Source organism: Pyxicephalus adspersus, chromosome 6, assembly GCF_032062135.1.
Source record: "Pyxicephalus adspersus chromosome 6, UCB_Pads_2.0, whole genome shotgun sequence".
NCBI classification, from domain to species: Eukaryota; Metazoa; Chordata; class Amphibia; order Anura; family Pyxicephalidae; genus Pyxicephalus; species Pyxicephalus adspersus.
In genome coordinates, this window is record NC_092863.1 from 55,054,230 (window position 1) to 55,074,645 (window position 20,416).

At 36.2% G+C, this 20,416-nt stretch overlaps 1 protein-coding gene across 6 annotated transcripts in view; it reads left to right on the plus strand.

Moving 5' to 3' along the window:
* Window positions 1–20,416, plus strand: part of CUX2 (cut like homeobox 2) — a 202,307-nt gene that overhangs the window by 129,498 nt on the left and 52,393 nt on the right. For all 6 annotated transcript variants that reach the window (XM_072415859.1, XM_072415858.1, XM_072415862.1 and 3 more), the window contains exons 5-6: window positions 11,461–11,601; window positions 15,867–15,993. In XM_072415859.1, the coding sequence (XP_072271960.1) occupies window positions 11,461–11,601; window positions 15,867–15,993 (268 nt within the window). The remainder of the gene's footprint in view (window positions 1–11,460; window positions 11,602–15,866; window positions 15,994–20,416) is intronic.

Here is a 20,416-nt window from a genome sequence, read left to right on the forward strand (position 1 = left end):
AATGCAAATATATTCAAATCAATAATCTGCTCTCCTAACTAAATGTATTTTTTAAAACATCTAAGTTAAGCACATGACTTTGACCTGATATCAGCCTATTGTGCATCCCTATGCAGAACTCTCTTCACCAGGAGCCAATAAAATGTACTGCAGTGCAAATGATGCAGAATGTGCTAAAAGGAGTAGAGTGCATGGTAAATATGGGGAGGCAACCTTGTTGTATTGCCTAAATTCAGCAAATAAAAGTCAGGTCTCCAGGCTGGCCTGTGTGGTCTGGTAGGTTTTGGAATCATAATTGATGGATGGGTGAAACATCTACCATATATATATATATATATATATATATATATATATATATATATATATATAGCCATGTGCTTTTTGTGTGTGTGTGTGTGTGTGTGTTTGTGGTGCATATCATGTTATTTGATACCTTTAAACATTTACCTCCCTCAGATATCATTTTTTATCTAAAACATATATTATGAGTAGAAAGGGTGGTATAAATTATGGATAAAATATTTGGAAAATAATTAAAACTAATTTAGACTGGCAAAATACATCTGCAAAATAGATTTTGCCAGGTTGCACATTGACTGCTTATTTGCTCATCCCCTATTGTGAGGAGAGGAAGTAAAAGCTTTAATTAGTGATATTTAATGAGTTTAAGATAATATCCTTCTGTTCAGTTAGATCACAGTTACTTTCTAATGGCTGTGCTTGTCATCATCACAGCACCTCTGGACCCTCTACAACTTTTTTCCACGGTTAAGACATTAAACTGTGACATTAACAGAAGAAAAAATCTCTTGTGCGTGGTGGAAATAAAGCAACATTTTCATTCTAAGCTTTGTATTTTAAAAACATAAATGTGTGGTAAATTCATCTGCTGCTTATCTGTACTGGGTTTTGCTTTCCAAGATGTTCAAAACTCCTACCCTGCTTGAAAAATCAGTGTGAGTACCTTAACACAGCATATGTAAATATAATGTTTAAAAAGATTGTGCACGTAACAGAAGGTCTCTCTATTTTTGATGTTGTGTCATCATCTCCATCTACTACCTCTCCGCTTGACCCAATTCCCTCTGATCTACTCTGTACCCATTCCTTCACTTCCCTAACCAAACTATTCAACCTCGCCCTTTCTACTGGTATTTACAACTCCGCTTTCAAACATGCCACAATTCTCCCTATCCTGAAGAAACCACTGTTCTGCCTATACCACAGTCATCACACTTCTGACAAAGCTGTAACATATGCAGGTTCCATCATTTTTGTTTTCTATATGTGCATTGCAAATGGGGTAAGAGGGCATAAGCCTTATTATGGAAATTGTATGTGTATATTTTGCAACCAATGGGCTTATCCTTACGGACAGACAGGGTACTTTTGTCATGTACAAATGTTTTTATTGTTTATTTTGACAAGTGCACTTTCCAAACACAACTAGCTATGAGTGTATCACTGCAAATGCTCAGGTATGTTAAACTGAAGAAAACAAATTTTGTATTTAAAGATCATGCCCAATATATTTTGTGAGTTAAATGCATTGCTGTGATCCTGGAAGCACTTAGAGAACTAATGTATTCAGTTTTAAATTAAAGCTATGCTGACAGTGAAGGGTATACGAGTAAGTGCCCCACAGATAATTGCAAGCTAATCAAGCTAATTAGGAAGAGGTCATAATTTAGCATTCACAGTTTCAGTATACCCAACTGCATCCACTGCAGTAATGTCACAATTATTTGGTCCCTTGGAAAATCTGGCTACTAATATATATGCTTTATCTTTTTAACTACTTTTCTGTGAGTAAGTATATTTATATTTATGATTTTATATAGACATGTGATTGTGATAAATAACAGGACTGTTACAAAAAAAATTTTAAGGACATCTGCAGGGGGGTTTCTATTGTTGTCATGCACAGAAGCCACCTGAGTCATATCACCATCACAGACAATTAGTTATATCACTGCACATGAAGTAGGGAGTCTGTGATTAGTCTTTGGGTCTGCTTTTCTGCTCAGTGAATGTGTTGCAGAAACCTCACTAACTTATTTTTGGCCAGTATGGACATAGGTGGGACATTCTACTCCTATTTTCTTGTGGCCAGTGTATGCTATCATTACATGTACATTGCTACCAGTACAAAATGGGATAGGAAATCCAAAATGTTATATTTACAGAAATGGAAAGAATAAACTTCCAATTCGGACTGCCATCTAAGAGGGGAGATGGGAAGGGGTAGATAACCAAAAGCTCCTCAAAGGGACACAAGCAAAAAATGTATAACCAGCTTTATCTATTCCCTACTCTATCCAAAATTATTAAAAATGTTTTGGCTTTAGATGTATTTTAAGCATTTGCTTAATACATCTAGATTGTTGGCTGTAATTATGAATTATGTATTATGGCAAAATCTGTAGCAAATTGGGTAGCTTATATTTGAGAAGGGGAAGTATTTAGAGATCTAATCTTTAGAGGTATGTTTACTTTAAAACATTCTCCCTTTTCTAGAAATTGAGGTGACTGTATTGCTGGTTTAATGAGTTAACTATTTTGTTACCATTCTTTATGACAAGGTTTTTAACTTAAGGGGATATAAAGTACTATGTTTTGGAATTTTGCATTCAAAAACATATTGTATCAGTCATGTATGATGGTACAAAATACCACTTTTGAGATTCAGTAGCACCTAGTATGATTATTATTATTCTTCAGTATCCTAAATGAGCTTTACCCCTCTTTCAGCTCCTACCCTTCACAGGCATACTCTATTACGTGCAGCTCTCTCTCATTTTACCATATCCAAAGTATTTTAGTACTAAGGAAATAAAAAATTTGTGCAAGAAAAAGCTATTTTTTTTGGAATTTACAGCTTTAGACAAACTTATATAAGCATAGGAGTTATTTATACTTTTAAAATTGTGTTCAATTCAGTGGCTTTGTGTCTACTGAAAGTTAAACATTGTTTATTCTTTTGAATAATAAATTAAACCGCTGTCTGATAGCTCCATGAGGAATTTTATTGTAGGCCTGTAATAAGTGTTCTGCCAATCATATCTAAACTGTTTTTAAGCCTAGTGGAACATCATTTCCGTTTTTGAACATCATTTCCGTTTTGATGTCATTTGCTGGATCATGATTTGACTCGATCGAGTGGTATGTTTTTTTTTAAAGAGTCTTTTGCACAACTTGGACACTAGGATGGTCTTTATTTAAATAAACAGTATAGACCCTTACCATTTTGAGAGCACAGTTGTTTACATTCCTTATTAATATTCTGCATCTATTCTTTATCTTTTCCAACCATTGAGTATCATTCATTGTGTATCTGATGTCTTTTCTTAAAGAACATTAACTTCCAATTATTGCCCATTACTAAAGCCTCATGCAGATGAGCACCTGTCTGTACATTTTTGAAGGCCTGGAGATGTATACTTTTCTCTCGGCCCTTACCTGTCCATCCATTTAGTGTGGATACATATAGAACTTGCCAAAATTCAAGTGAGCTTATTAAAAAAACAGAGTTGTAAATTAATTTGTTCCTGTTGTACAATGGCAGTACAGATGGACTCATTAGCATGCACACAACAAATAATTGTAGATGAATTTTGTGCCGGGCTGCCTAATGGGCTCGCTGGGTTAATTATGTCAATGTATAATTACACCAGCCCTGGGAGACATAATGACACACCCTGCTGAGCAGACACTAGCTAATGATGGTGTAATGCTGACAGAGAGAAGACATACTGTTCTGCATGCACCTGCTTACCTCGGCACAAACTGCTTGTGCCCATGTTTCGTCTTTTGCTTAAATAAACAGACATTACTCAAAACTGGTGTATACAAATACTGTAGTTTAGGCATTAGAAACGTTCCAGGTGTATGTGAACAGCTATGTGCACCTTTCTCTTGTGATTTCTATATGCTAACCCCATAACAGCATAGGTCTATAATGGCAGTATTGGATCAAGAATAGCTTTGTGATTTTCGAATAGGCTACTCTTCATAACACTAGTCCCAAATTTTTCAAAGAAAACATTAACTGACCAGAGATTATATCTTCTGCCATTCCATCTCCCTTTGGCCTGGGCAACTTTAAATTATTTGGGCATGGGAGTAAAAGATTTTCCCCTTGCCTATATTTGCATTATTTGTTTTACTATACAGTTTACCCCTTTTTCCTGTCTAGCCTAAAGATCAATTTTATTTTTAGAGTAGAAGCATCATAGTTGCTCTGTATCTTTCTATACAGACTAGCCAGTACATTTCACATGATTCAACTGACATCTAAACAACAAATGTTCCTACAGGTGCTAAACAAACAATGCAAAAATTGCAAAAATCTGATTTCTCTTTTGTTAAGGCAGAGTTTGTGGTACCCCATATATTTTCTAATTGTTTTTCCTTGAGTAGCAAAAGCACAGGTATTATACAACATGTATTTAATATATATAGGACATGTATACTAGGCCCCTAAACTACATAGATTCTACCTAATGCAGTTAATTGTAATCCAAATTTGTCAACGACCAGAGCTATTCTAGTTGGACAGCAAGTCAAAGAATTCTTTAGGACTTGGGGTATAAACCTTAATACTTTATTTCTAATTTGGTTTATGAGTAGACATTATGCTAACATCAGAATCTAAGAACAAAAAGCAGAAAGCAAATAAATGATAAAAAAAGTTAGAATTCTATGACAATTATATTCTATTAGGATTTCAGGATATTTACATTATATTTTATGCTATATTCTAAATCCTAATTTATATTTTATTAATCTTAATCTAAGTTTTAGATATGGCTGTTTTAGATATGGCCAATAAAAGTAAATGATTTATTTAGGTTCTGGTCCTATTGAGAGAGTTGCTTTGCTCTTTTCCCTTCCATCTGGTCATGCACAGAAATCTGAATTGCTTGATCTTCTGCAATACACTGAATGCTTAACCATCTTTGTATTCTGATGTAGGGCCCTTGCCAGTAGTTTAGTATTGTCACACTCTGATTAGCTGGAAATGGCCACCATAAATATACCATCCATCTGTGCTGATAAATACAGAGTATATTAGAGTAATACGTTGATGCTTTCCATTGACTTTTATTGCTTAACTCAAACACAAATAAATATCAGGAAAATGTGAACAACAATTGCTTTGTGATGTTTGATTAAAAGAGATTAAAGTCTTTTGCGAAATATGCTTGAAACTTGATTGGAAAAAGATAATTTATATAGTCATAAATAATACACCCCTGAGAACATTTTTGACTTTTTAAACATATTTGAACAGTCAGATATTAGATCTTTACTGAAACAGTGCCTACATATAGAGGTGGTATAAAATTCAAGCATGCAAATGTGACTTAAATCATACATTCAATCATGTGTCACGATGTGTCATGGAAAAAGTTTATATGCACTATTTATATATATATATATATATATATATATATATATATATTTATATATATATATAAGATTGTATGTATGTATGTTTCACCATCACTCGAAAACGCATGGAGACATTTCAACCAAACTTGCTATACATATGACTTGAGACTCATGTGAGTGCACCGCTGATCTTTGTATAGCGCTGAGGTATATTTACATGTATGTATGTATTGCTCAGTAACAGTGTGCCTTTTGCTTACATTTTTTTTTTTTGGACTCTTTTACAAATTTCTGGCTTGTAATAATGCCTTTGAAAAAAAAGAAAGGCAATTGGCCGAGTGCAATCAGAGGAAAAAACAAAATGAAACAACACCATAGACAAAAAAATCCTGAGGACAGGAGTAGAACACTTGCCACGTTGTGCGAGAGAGCTACCACATCTAGAGCTTCAGAGACAGTACAACAACATGAGGCTGACTACAGGATAACAGTGATAGAGCTACTACATCTAGAGCTTCAGAGACAGTACAACAGCGTGGAACCAGACTACAGGAAATGAGAGAAAGAGCTACTACAACTAGAGCTTCAGAGACAGTACAACAGCCTGCAACCCGACTACAGGAAATGAGAGAAAGAGATACTACAGCTAGAGCTTCAGAGACAGTACAACAGCCTGAATCCCGAGTACAGGAAAAGCGAGATAGAGATACTACATCTAGAGCTTCAGAGACAGTACAACAGGGTGAGGCCCGACTACAGGATAAGGGAGATAGAGCTACTACATCTAGAGCTTCAGAGACAGTACAACAGTGTGAAACCCGAGCAGAGGAAATGAGAGAAAGAGCTACTACATCTAGAGCTTCAGAGACAGTACAACAGCATAAGGCCCAATTACAGGATAAGAGAGATTGAGCCACTACATCTAGAGCTTCAGAAACAGTACAACAGCGTGAGACCCGAGTACACGAAATGAGCGAAAGAGCCAGACGGTCATTCATCCCATGGCTCACAAGAAAGCTCTCAAGGCCCTTCACATCACTCTGAGAGATCTGAGAGGCAATGACAGCCTAATGGGAGGAGCTCTGGTACTCCTATGTGGAGACTTTCGTCAAACTCTGCCCGTCATATCCAAGTCAACAGTGGCTGATGAGATCTAGGCATGTTTTTGGAGAGTTGTGCAACAGATAACTTTAAAGAAAAAAATGACAGTACATCTGAAGGATGAAAGTGCTCCAATTTTCTCTAAAAAACTACTCGAAATCGGAGAAGGTAGATTACCAGTTTAGTCTTCTGGCAAGATAAAATTGCCATCCGATTTTTGTAATCTGGTGTTGTCCATTGCAGAGCTAATGGATGCAGTCTATTCAGCAGTTTTACAAAAGTATCACAATTTTAACTGGTTGGGAGAGAGGGCCATTCTTGCTGCTAAAAATGAAGAAGTCCACAAAATAAACAATTAAATACTTGCCATGTTACCAGGCATAGTCACCGATACCTACCTATATTCTATCGATACCGTAGTATATGCCGATTAGATCATCAATTTCCCAACAGAATTCCTAAACTCACTTAATCCGGCTGGATTACCACCACATCTTCTTTACTTAAAGTTGGCTCTACAACTATTTTACTACGCAACCTGGACCCACCAAAACTTTACAACGGCATAAGGCTTTGTGTTAAGAAGCTGCTGGCCAATGTAATTGAAGCCACTATCTTAACAGGAAAGGGAGAGGTTGAAGCAGTTTTTATCCCATGGATACCACTCATTCCCATGGATCTCCCTTTTCAATTTAAGAGATTACAAATTCCAGTGAGACTTGCGTTCTCTATCACAATCAACAAGTCACAGGGGCAGATTATTACGTACTGCGAAGTGGATTTGAGATCGCCCTTTTTCTCCCATGTACAAATTTAAGTTGCTTTCTCAAGGGTGGAATTGCCCAAGAATTTATTTGTTCTTGCTCCTGGAGGTGAAACTAAAAATGTTGTTTATAATCAAGTTTTGTGTAAAACAATATTATAGTCAATTTCCCAAAACTTTTACGTTATAATTTGTATATTGTACTTATACTTTTAAACCTGTAAAAAAAAAACAACATTTCTTTAATTTAATACTATAGCTATAGCTAAGATTGCAATAAATAAATACTGGTATTGCCCTTCTGAACCATTTTAGGTCCTGGCCCTTGCCAAATTCATAGGCATCCACAACATTATTTTTGAGGCCCTAGGGAGCTCTGTTGACTTGGCTATGATGATACATCACAGGTCAATAGCAAATCAAAACACCAGACCCTTGATATCTAAAATTTAAATAAGACTTGTTTCACTTGCATACTCCCAAACTAGGTCCTAATCCTAAACCAAATCCTAAACCAAAATGGTGGTAAATGTAGTAGTGTACTTACTTGTTTATGTGACAAATCTGAATGTCATATTTTGTGTGTCATTTGTTCAAATGTATGACTTGATCTGAAGTCACATTGTGAAATAAGATCTAATGTTTGTCACCCAATTCAATGAGGTGTTTTCTGCTTTTTATTGTGACCCACTGGGGTCTATTTATAAAGCAGTAAATCTGTCATTCACTGAGTGGTGGAGAATCTTCCAGGTCCATGTGTTTCAGAACATTAATTTATTCTCCACCAGGGAATGTACTTATGTGAATGTCACTGCTTTATAAAAAGACCCCTGTTTTTTATGTGTTGTATACATACATGGTGTGATTAGTACTCTACAAATTTGTCTCTATTCTACTAACAATTACAATATTTAGAGATGTAAGAGTTGTTAATGTCATGAAAGTATATCAGGGTTGCCCAACACCAATCTTCACTAACAGGCAAGAGTTTTCAGATAATCCAGACCCTTTGTACACTTTACCCTGCTAAATGTACTACTGTCTGTTAGTGAAATACTAAAAATGTGTGTGCATTCTAATCTTTTGTGGACTAGAGATGGACAGTGAGAACTAATGTGATCACTAACAGCAACAGACACCATGTTTTGTAATATAAGCTATTCTTCATAACCAAGCCATGATCAAAGCCAGTATTTATATATTTATGTATTTGAATTGGTGGATTACTACTGGTGATTTGCATAGCTGACTTTAACATGGTATTCCTCCATCTAAAGATATTTCCAGTTGGAAGTTCTCATCCCTTTCATCCCTCATTTTGTTGGGATTCAAATCAGGAGTTTACCTAGGCTGGTCTATAATCCTCAATTTATTTCCTACTTAGCCATTCCCTGGACTTTCCATTCCTAAGGTAAAATATCTATTTCGCGTTCAGCTTTCATACAGATAGCTTTACATTGCCATTAAGCACAGGTAATACAATGCAGAATTCATATTTAAATTAGTCATTCTCAGACTACAAAGCAGAAAAACAAACCCAAACCATAACATTTATACCATGCCTACATTTTTCTCCTAAAATATGTCTTCAAATAGCATCTCCAATGCAGAATAAAGCTTAATTTAGTACACACACATTTAAATATATTCTTCAATAAATTATGTATTCTTAATTACCCACAAAAGATATAAATTCACTTTTTGAGCATTAAATTCTTTCAGACTGAGTTATTACCTGTGCAAAGATAAGAGCTTTCCGAGGGACCCAGCAGTCCTTCCACTACAAGTTACCTGCAGAAATCAACATGGAACTGATTCAAGACCAGTCACAGGCACAAAAAATGAGAGCAGAAGTGAAGGGTCTTTATCACAAAAGCAAAGTTTTTCACTGGATTACTACATAGGTATGGAAAGAATACACAAATTACACCAAGATTCAAGTAGGAATCACACCAATTAGTAATACATATGCCTCTTGCAGTTACAACATATTTACTTATACTATTTTTATACTATATATATATTATATATATTCTTTTTTACCTTATTTCATATTCTATAATGATATTACTATAAACACTGTAAAGTGCTGCAAAATATGTCAGCCCTATTTAAATACTGGCTAATAATAAAAATAATCTCCTACATTGTAAATGCATGTATTTCGACAGTAACCTTTACAATAGCAATGTGCAGATTCAGCAGCACTTTTTGGGGCTGTTGTATATGTCTGTTAGCAATAAAGTGGAAAAAAACCCATGCTACTTACCTATACCTGTTCTATTTTCCTTTTTTTCATCTTCCTTCTTCTGAGCTTTTTCCACCTTAATTGGCCATGCCAGGATAACATAACTCCCTTGCAGGCGCACAGGAGTTCATTCAACCCATGGCACTTACAAGGGAACCCAGGATTGCCGGGTTTCCCTGGCATCCACTGCTTAGCTGTGAATGCACACAGTTTCCCAGCGCGATCAGGCAGGTAAGATGTATTCTTACAGAGAGGGCATCGCCTATCCGCTTCTGCAACACCAACCTCCGTGATCCCAGATTTTTCAAAGTGGGACTTTAGTTCCAACAGTCAACTCTTGAACAACATTTGTTGGACAGCCCTAGTCAAAGAAGCAGTCTATTGAAGTCAATTACAACCTGTTAATTATGTTCTATAAAGTGAAATGATTGATTGATTTTTTTTATCAAACACATAAGCATCACCAACATATCTTAGGTATATGATGAGGTCTTTAGATCATGATGGACAATCTACTATTATATATTTTATATATCTGAGGTTTAAACAAGACAGATATCCCATGCGTTATTTTAGTGCTGTTTGTTCATTTACTTGCACTGAGATAGATGCTATACGTTAATTTACCTTAATGACAGACCTGTTGTTCTGTCCATGGATAACTAGTTCTTAGGGAAAGGAGCTGTAATTTATTGTCCAGATGTCAGCACAAGCCCATTGATGGCTGATTTTTATGACTATCTTACCATCTAATCAGCATTTAATTATAATTAGAAGTAAGTGTGTATATCCTGCATTCATGTAGAGTTTGGTAAAGATCATTCTAATTCTCCTGTTTGAAGTAATAATATATTAAATCATTTCTTTGGATACACAGAGGGTCGGCTGGCCCTGGAATAGCTATTAGACTGCTCAAATGAGTCATATTGTCTGCTCTGTTGAGGCTTATTTTTCTTGTCCTTTTAAATCGTAACCTTTTTTACTGGGAGCAGAAGTAATCACTGAACACAATAGTATTACTTTTACTGTGTAGTAAAGGGTCAAATTCTTAGCAACAAGTACTAGATTTTAGGTTATAAAATGTACACATGTCATTCCAAACTGTGGTAGCTGTAAGATAGCATTATAGAGAACTAATGGTAATTAGGTATATTAAAAATTTGAAATGTCCTTTAATATATTATTCTAACTGTTTAGGCTTACTTTACATTATTGCCTCAATCATTTAGCTTCTCCAATTTTTTGGGTGGCTTGATTCTTTAGCGAGTAAGAGGCACTCAGAAGCTATCAGAAGAAACCTGTGAACTTCATGGTCCCACACCAGAGGTGTTGGTAGGATTGGTAAAAATGAGGGGAGTAATAATGCTAAGCATGCTGCAGAAGATGATTAGATGGGACCAAGCTGCACTAACCATGATGAGTTTAAAGATGTATGGTTACATAAAACCTGAGCCTACTTTACCCTGAGTCAAGAATGTCTGATGTTTCTAACATTAGAGTGCAAGGTTCATGTGTATGTAATATACTGAATGCAGTAGTCAGATGTATGTAATATATATAGTGCAGAATCAGGTGGATGTAATATACTGAGTGCAGGGAGTTCAAGGTATATACAGTCCCTATAAATCATTTCAACTCCACCTTTTGTTCTTATAACAGTACCCCACATACAGTACATAAACATATAATGTATATGTATATAAACAAATGCACATGGTATACATATACAGTAAATACATACATACACACCCTGATAATCCCTAACCTTTCTAGTGGCATGTCTGAATATCATTCTCTCAGTTTTAAATGTCCCTGATCCTGCCTACAAAGTTAAAAGGAAATAATTCACTTACAGCTTTACTGTGACTTTTTAATGGATTGCCAAATGTAAAAACAAAATGGGTAGAAACAAATGTAATTTCATGCCCGTAAATATTTCTTTGTATCTTTGCAGATCCAGCCCCCCTGTTGGAGGCAGTACGTGGATTGGAAGACCGATTACAGCAACTTCAGTGTGTAGATCCAGATAATAAAACTGTGAGAGAAATCAGCAGACAGTGGAAGAAGTACTCTGATTTCTACTCTGCAGGGAAAGGTAATAGAAGAAGTATTTTATTTTTTAGAATAAATATATGGTTAATTTGACAGAAAGAGGTGCTTTCTCAAATAGATTAAGAACATTTATTCACCTTCAGGTTAATCATTGCAGTGTTGGTACCTCATGTGGCCACTGTAGGCCCGAGGCTACAGGACTGGCTGCTTACGGTACACTGATCATCATTCCTAATAACTCTTTTTCCTCACTGCCATTTTTTTGCACTGCATTGGGGAGCACTCTGCGGCACTCCCTGCTTCAGTAGGAAATGATATAAGGTTTTGGATCATTCCTTTGCAGAAAAAAGTTTTTCTGCCACTGTGATGATGCAGCAGCAAAGAGGAGCATTACAGTGATCAAACCTAGGTAATTTATGAGATGATAAGTGACTCGTTTGAAGAGACCTTTACATAAGATTTTTAAAAAGACAGGAGAAACAAAAAGCTGGGGATTTATCATTCCAGTCTCTGCTTAAAAAAGAAATATAGGTTCAAAAATTTGTTCTGTAAATATTTTAAAATGAATGGAAAATCTTTACAGGGCAGGCAAAACTAAACACCTTTTATCATTCAAAATAACAGTATATACATGTTTCTCCTTAGTAGTGTGAAAGAGGTTAATGACTGAATAATATTAACTTTCATTTATTTGATCTTGAAAATCTCAGGAGGACTATCCACTCGATTTGGACCTTGACCCATTTGTTTGATAATCCAGCCTTTCCACCAGCTATGGGAACCTCTTAGCTTCCGTCTTGCAACACTGCTGACCACCATCATCTAGCAGATGTTCTTATGACGGCCCTCTTGTAGCTTCCCTACAACTCTCTTAGTTGGATTGGCTGCTGTCCTGGATACAATACCATCAGTTATTCTCCTTCCTGGCCTCCCATCTTAAATTTAGAACCCTTGGTCAAAACATGTATCCCCTTTTACAAAGTTCTGAACCAACAGAACTGCCCTAAGTGTGTGTTCATGCTCCCCAATACACTACTAAATGGGTTGAACTGTGAACCTTTTAGATTTGCCGCAAGTCTCCTTCTCTGGAGAAGATTGAGAGACATCCTTTACTCTGACACATAAATTGTCCTTAACCTCTACTGTTCAGGCGCATATTTTAAAATGCTGTCCAGCTGGTACCATTGCCTGGTTGATATTCACCAATTCTATTCCTTTTCTCTCCCTCCATTTCCGACATTTGGGGCTCTATGGTGCATATTTGGTGGAATCACTCTGCTCACTATTTTTCTTGTCTTCATTAAGACTGCCAAGAAGCTCATCCTTCGACATTTTCTAACAGCGTTTGGATGGCTATCCCTAGACATTGGTGTTCAACTATTGTCCCTTTTTCTCAGAGAGTGGTTACAACAATTGGAGTGTATACATCATATATAACAGTTGTGGCAGATGATGACAACTTAGATGATGACAAGATACCTTGTCACATAGTCAGTATGGATACGCTTTAAAATACTCTCCTGCTCATTGATTTGGTCACACTGTGCGTGCTGGTGGATTTAATCCCCCTCACATACACCTTGCATTCTTTTTTTCCCTTTTTCCTTTTCTAATTTCCTCTTCCCTTCTTTGATCCTTCAGCCTTTGTCACTTTTGTTAAATAATTCAGTCAGATTGTGGGACGTGGCGATTATAAATGAAAATCAAATAAACCCTTTTTTAAAAACTAAACCTATTTGTGAAATAAGTGCAATCAAGCAGGTCCTTTTTCTGCAGAAGGGACAAGCGATGTCCCTTCTTTCCTTCTGCAATAAAACAACCTTATAACCTAATCACATTTTTTTTAAATACACAAACCTGTGCCTGTTCCATTGTGACCTCTACTTCTTCCTTCTTCGCTTCCTTTTTTCATCTTGATTGTCCAGGCTAGGATGGAGTTCATTCAGTCCTGGCAACCACAACGGAAGCTGAGATGCGCTGGGTATCCTTACTTCCTATGCTAAGCATATGCAGCTCAATGATTTTTGACAAATGTAGAGAACAATCAAGCAGGAAAGTATGTTTTATTGCAGAAGGAATATCATTTGTCTTTTTCTAATATGAAATTCTGCCTCGCAAACTTTGAGAAACTTTAGTTCTACTTTAAAAAGTATTACCATTAAGAAAACACTGGGTACTTCCAAGTGCCCTTGTGGTAAACCCCCCTGTGAACCTAATGGGTTTAAAGGCAGTTAAATACTGCAGAATCATCTCTGGGGAACAAGAACTGGCAAATGACTGGATAGCTCATGAGGAAGTCCACATTGACAAAAAGAAAAATCAGGTTAAAAATTTTTACCTTATTATTTTTCCTGTTTCAGGATTTATTATGCAATTTCAATATAAAGCTGTTTATGTTCATTTTAAAAACATTTCTCTTTAGAAGTGTGAAAGAGGTGAATGTCCTTTAGAGTAACAACTTCCATTTATGGGATAATATCTCTGTATGAACCTTGTTGGTTAGGCAAGTAGAGGAGGTGGAACACTTTACAACTTTTACTAGGTAGTCCCTGTTAAAACTGACCCTTATATTTCTGTTTAAGAGCAGTATACTTGCTTTCAGTAGTTTTTGGCTCTGTATTGCTAGCTCTTAATGTAATATTTTTTAACCAAAATAATTGACAAATTGTGTTTTACTCCATGACAAAATAGTCCAGCCTGGTTATTCTAACAGTTCCTATCCCACCACCTGTGCCACTGATCATTTTAAAGCTAAGTTTGCTGAAGAATCCTTAGATTAGTTCTTCTGTTGAGATAGAAGCCTGGTCACCCTCTGCACTTTTTGGTTTCACCTGACAGCCCTCATATCAAAAAATGGACATAGCAGCGATGTTGTTTTAGCAGTGGTAACTAATGTAATTTCTCTTATTTCAAGTGAAAATATACTCAGGAAACCATAATTTTTAAAGCTGCTTGCCAAGTTTTTTAATTAATTACAAAGACACTAAAAATAGTATTGTAACAAAATGTTTAATATTGTTAAAACATCATCCCGTTTACCACCGAAATAGAAGCAATCCTGTAACCGCATGTGTGCCAGAATGTAAACACTGCCAGGGATTAGTTATCAGGTTTATGTGAGCCCAGCCATGTACCTCATATTTCAATTAGATCTGTTGGCTTCTGACAATCATACACAGCACAGATGCTGCTCAGTAAAATCACTATTTGCAATAATCTGTTATAAAGTGATTGAAAACATTTATTAAAAGAATATTTTGATGCCACTATTGTAACGTTTGTTAAATTTCTCATAAAAAATGTTTAACTATTAACATGGACTTTTATAACAGCAATCAATCGGTGATATAAAAAAAAAAGTCAGTCATAAATTATCTGACCAGTCATATACTAAATACAAAGTCCTTTCATTTGCTGTAGTGAAGTTTTCATATTTCACTTGATTTCTGAATGACATGATCCCCTGCAGATGAGAACAATCTACATGCAAATATTCAGGCGATTATTTTGTTATTCAAACATTTGTGAAATGCAGATTCTCCTGACAAAATGATTCCTACTTACTGAAATGCTTAGACATTTTATTAAGCTCCAAAGTGCTAACATGAATTTTTTTTTTGCATGTAGAAATGTTTATTTTTTTGTGTTGTTTTGTTTTGGATTTACGTTTTAGCTGTTTTATGTTTATGTTACGGTGATATTTAAGGTATTCTAAACACTGTTTTGACAGCTATATGTTGTAAGTTTCTTCTTGAGCTGCCTGCAGGAAATTTTGTATAAATATAAGAAGTACTTTTAGATCTGAATAGTGTAAAATATATCCTAGTCACTTGCTTAAGTATAGGTATATAGTCACTTTAATAATAAAAAAAAAACTCTGACATAAAGACAATCGACAAATAGTCTGACATAGTCGACAAATCACAGTTTATTGCAGATTTAATGAATGCTGGTTAGGGTTGAAAGTGCATTGTCCTCCTGTTCACTGAGTCCCTGAGCCAGTTCTCAGGCATTCCATCCACTAGGAGCCAGGCATGTTCCAAGCAGAGCTTGGTAGCAACTGTAATGCATGCAGGAAGCTGCCACTTTCACAGGCTTTAGGCTAAACTCACTATTTCACATCCAGCTGTGACGCTCAAACACCATTGACCTGCAGCTCCCCCACTGACTGAATTAACTCTCTAGCTTACATCTTAGAAACCAATCGAAGGTTTTACACCCATGCTTGGCGCTGTAGTAGGTTGTTAGGAGAGGCACTGGCTCTTTGCAGGACTTTCATGCTGCTTCTGTGAATTTTTACATCCACAGAGAGAAAAGAGGGAACTGCTCCAGCTGGGCTGCTTCTGCAGAGGGAAGAAGCTTGGAACAGCAGCATTACCAGCAAACTATTCTCAGTGGACACCTATCAGCAGAAAAACGAAGGCGATAGTGAAAAGTACGTGAGTAGCGACCCATTTTCATCCAATGATTTCTAATTCAAGGTGTAAATTTCTGATCTTTTAGGTAGGTGAGCATTAAATAGATTTTGGCTTCTAATGCTGGAAGAGATTTACTGAGCTGGCATGTAGCTATAACCGGGATCATTATTAGCACTCTGTAAAACATTATGCAGTGACTACCATGTTCTGCAAGAGGCTTTTCAGGAACCTTGGAGCACCTCTAGCAGCAAACTGACTACTTTTACTGCACACCAGAACTAGGTACCTGGATCATAAACTATAATGAAATGGCCCAGATCCTCCAATCAGAAAATGTATTTCATGAAATAAGTTTTAATTCTGTTCTCATCACCAAAAAAGTGTGTAAAGTGTGGTCAACACCAGCTGTCTTCTGCAGTTGTGGTTCTATAGTAAAGCTGAAGGTGAAATCCGATTAGTTGATGTAACTCTTCTTTGCACGCCATTGAAGGTTTTTGCTGCCCTATAAAATAAGCCTGTATGTATGCAGTGTGCAAGGACTTGGGAAATAGTTCTTTGTTTTTTACTAACACAGATTGTTTTGTTTTTATAGAAGTTATTTCTTATCTTTTCTATTGTAGAAGATGTGTTTTATGTAAATGTTTTACCTTTATGGTTTTAAAGGCTTTTAATGGTGATTATCTTTGTTATTGCTACAGGGTATCCTGTATAATTTGTTAGAATTAGGCATTTATATTCTACCCATTGAGAGGGTTACTATCAGTTTAACATTTCTGAGAAGCATAAATGATACCAGAGGGTTTGGGGAACAAAAGACTGATAGACTGAATACATTAGGACTAGTGTATATTGCAATAGGTAGTGACAAGAATAGCTGGGCATTTTTATAAAATATTGCCAAAGCCTTATTGAGATCAGCAGATGTTTACCAAAGGAATAGTATGAGAGATTTAAAACGCTAAAGGATATATTTATAAACAGTTTAAAAGTGCTTGTTTCTTTGTACTGGGCGAATAAAGATGTTTATGATTTAGGAAGTTACTAGATATGGGTGAATATACCTTAAGGGATTAGTACACATTGGCAAATGCACTTCAAGGTTACTAGATAGGGGATATATACTTTTTTTTCAGTAGACATAGATGAATGTACTGAGAAATGCACTACACACAAAATGTAAATGTTGTACTTGTGCTGTGTGTAATGTGCTGTACTCTATCATGTGTTTGGGATTTCAGCACTGAACAAAATCACACGTTAAAAGAGTATCATATGATTACTATATAGATTGGTGGAAAGTGAGTATTATAAATGGTAACTAATATACACATTGGCCAAGATATGTAGGTACATGGCAGGCGCTAGTAGTTTTAACAAACACAAGCTAATGGAAGCTTGCCCATTATGTACCCTAATAATTGGTCAATGTGTACACTAGTTCCCATTCGTAATACTCATCCATATAGTAAGCATAGTTTACTACTTAGTTTACTTACCACATGCTTCATGATTCCACCTCACCCTAGCCTAGATGATTGGTGCTAGTAGTGAACTTCTTAGTTGGAATATTATGATTGTAAGCAAGCAAAACAGTGTGGATAGTGTGGATTCCTGAAGACAGGTGAGGTCACAAGGACCAAGTTGGATGTGTATGACAAGCTTTTAGAAACATTGGAGTCTTTGTAAATGTCTCACTCATTTTATCATGCAGCTGAAGCTTATACAAATTACCTCCATTTGGAGGAGTCTGTCTTAAACTTTAGATGCAACTGCACAGTTGTTTGGAAAGGTATAGACACCTCATTAAAAATGCAAAGTTTTAAAAAAAAATATATATTTGAACAGGCAATCAGATCTTCATTGAAATTGTCCCTACAGACAAAGGTGATACACCTCATGACACATAGCGTTTAAATTGTGTAATCATCTTCATAATCTAAATTGATGAGAAAGCAGAAATATTACCATACGTTCTACATTTACCACCATTTGAAATCCATGAAATCAGAATGCTGGTGTAACCTGTCTTTTTTAAACTTCTACATCCATGATCTGCTTATATCTTTTCTATTGATGTGTGTGGTGTGATCATGACAGGATAAAAATATCTGTCCAAACCAGTGTTTCTCAACCTTTTAAACATGGGGGGGGGGGGGGCTTGAAATAACTTTCTGGTCTTCAGGGAACCCCGGCTATAATTACTACACCCACAGCTCACAGTATATTTGTATGGTGGTCAGTAGAAAGAATGTCTCTTAAATTGCTGGCCTGTAGGAAGCCTGCAATCCTTATAGATAGCTAAAAAGATCATTGTAATTTGTCAAACTTACCTGAGAGTCACAAATTGCTCAAGAAACACTTAGCAACCCCTGGAGGAACCCTGGTTGAGAAACACTGTTTAAGCGCCGAGAAAAAAGGTTGTGGCATGCAAGTTGAGCAAGGGATTTTTAAGGATATTTATATTATTTTGAATTTGCAGATATTTGATATTATTAACTCTCCAAGAACTTGGACCTTCAGGTATAAATCAAAAATACATGTTTGTCTATAGCAGGGGTCGGCAAACTCCGGCCTTTAGGCCAGATTTGGCCTAGCCGGTAGTTCGTTCCGGCCTAACGCCCCCTGGCCGATCCGGCCTAATGCTGCCCGGCAACTCACGGCTCCGATACTTTTGCCGCCGCGGTATATAGGGAACGCTGCCTGAAGGGAAATCCCTCTCCTCCGCAATGCATACAGAGGAGAGGGGTTTCACTTCAGGGGGCGTTCCCTGGTGGGGGGGGGGCATTAGGGCGGGCCTAGTGTGTTCCCGCCCACCCCTGAAATGGCCTAGTGGCCATAAAAGTTTGCTGACCCCTGGTCTATAGTAACACTGGGTTAATTTGGTGCAAACCAAAAATAACATTTCAGAGGAAGTACCCCAAATCAACTATAAAGTAAAGGGAATGTTATGGTTTGAGTTTCCTTTGCTGCATGACAGACATGTAGATTGCTGTCAATGAGCCATATACTAATTCTGCATTGTATTAAAGGATGCTTGAGGAGAATGTAAAGCCATCTGTCCAAAGGTTTAGGTTTAAGCAGAAATGGATGTTTTAGCACAATGAAGATGCATGACACATTAGCAAATCCATCAAGGAAATGGACCAAGGTCCTAGTCAAATCCCTTATTTGAACCCTATTTATTAGCCACTTCATGGAAGGAAACACACAAATAAATTTGATGGAGGAAAAGTCAAAAACTTTAGCAAGTCAGCATCAGACACTGACTAGAAGTTATGCCAAATGCAAATTAATATCTGCAAATGGGCAGTTTATTTGTTCGAGGGTTTATTTGCATTTTCTAAAGTATATCAATATATTTATTAATATTGTGGTTGAGTAAATGACTAAAAAGTAATTTTTATTGTGTTTTTAATCAGTATGTAGTGTTTGCATGAAGATCTAGTGTTTGTCTGTTAAAGTGTCAATAATATCCATGAGATGTGCATACTTTTTAACATGACTGTACCTTTACTGAGTTCTGATTTAACTGGCATTACTTGCTGCATGCTTTTTTTTTTTTTTATTAGTATATTAGTAGTATGGCTAGTGGCGTTTAGACAACCAGCATTTTCAAACAGACTTTGGTGAATAGTTTTGTTAAAAAATTGTAATCCCAATTTTAACCCTTTATAATTTATTTCTGGCCTCTTCCCCTAACATTATTTTGTACCATATGTAAACTTTTCATTTATTTCATTAATTATGTTTAGAAATAAATACATATATTCAAAATAAGTGTAATGACAAAGGTAATGCTGAATCAGTAAGCCCCTGTCTGAAAAAAAAAAATTGCCCTATAAGGTTTATATCGGGGTGTAGTGCTGAAGAGGTTGAGACATTTGAGAAGAATAATTGATTAAATGTTCACTGAACACTAATCTTCGTATATAAGATAAAGCTGTATTTAAAGGGATGTCCTGCCAAAACATTGTTTCTTTGTTCTGGATAAAGCAGGGAAAGATTATAACCTTTGTCAGATTTTAAACTGATATATGGGGCTGCATTAAATAAACAGGCCTGTCCATTTACAATGTTTTACCAGGGCATCTAGACCAGTGTTTCTCAACCAGGGTTCATCTAGAGGTTGCTCGGAGCTCCTGGGCAATGAGCAGTTTGTGCCTCTCAGGTTAGTTTAAGTGACCCCCAACAATTTTTTTGTCAATCTGTAAGGGGCACATTCTTCCCACTGGCCACCACACTAATGTAATGTAATCCGTGGATATAGTAATTATTGCAGGGGTTCCCTGAAGACCTGAAATTTGTTTCAAAGAGTTCCCTCGTGTTAAAAAGGCTTAGAAACACTGTTCTAGACAACACAGAAAAAAAAAAATGCTTTTTGAAGTAGGAAAAAGGTAGAAACTCTACATACATAGGTTCACTATTTTACTAACATTATTT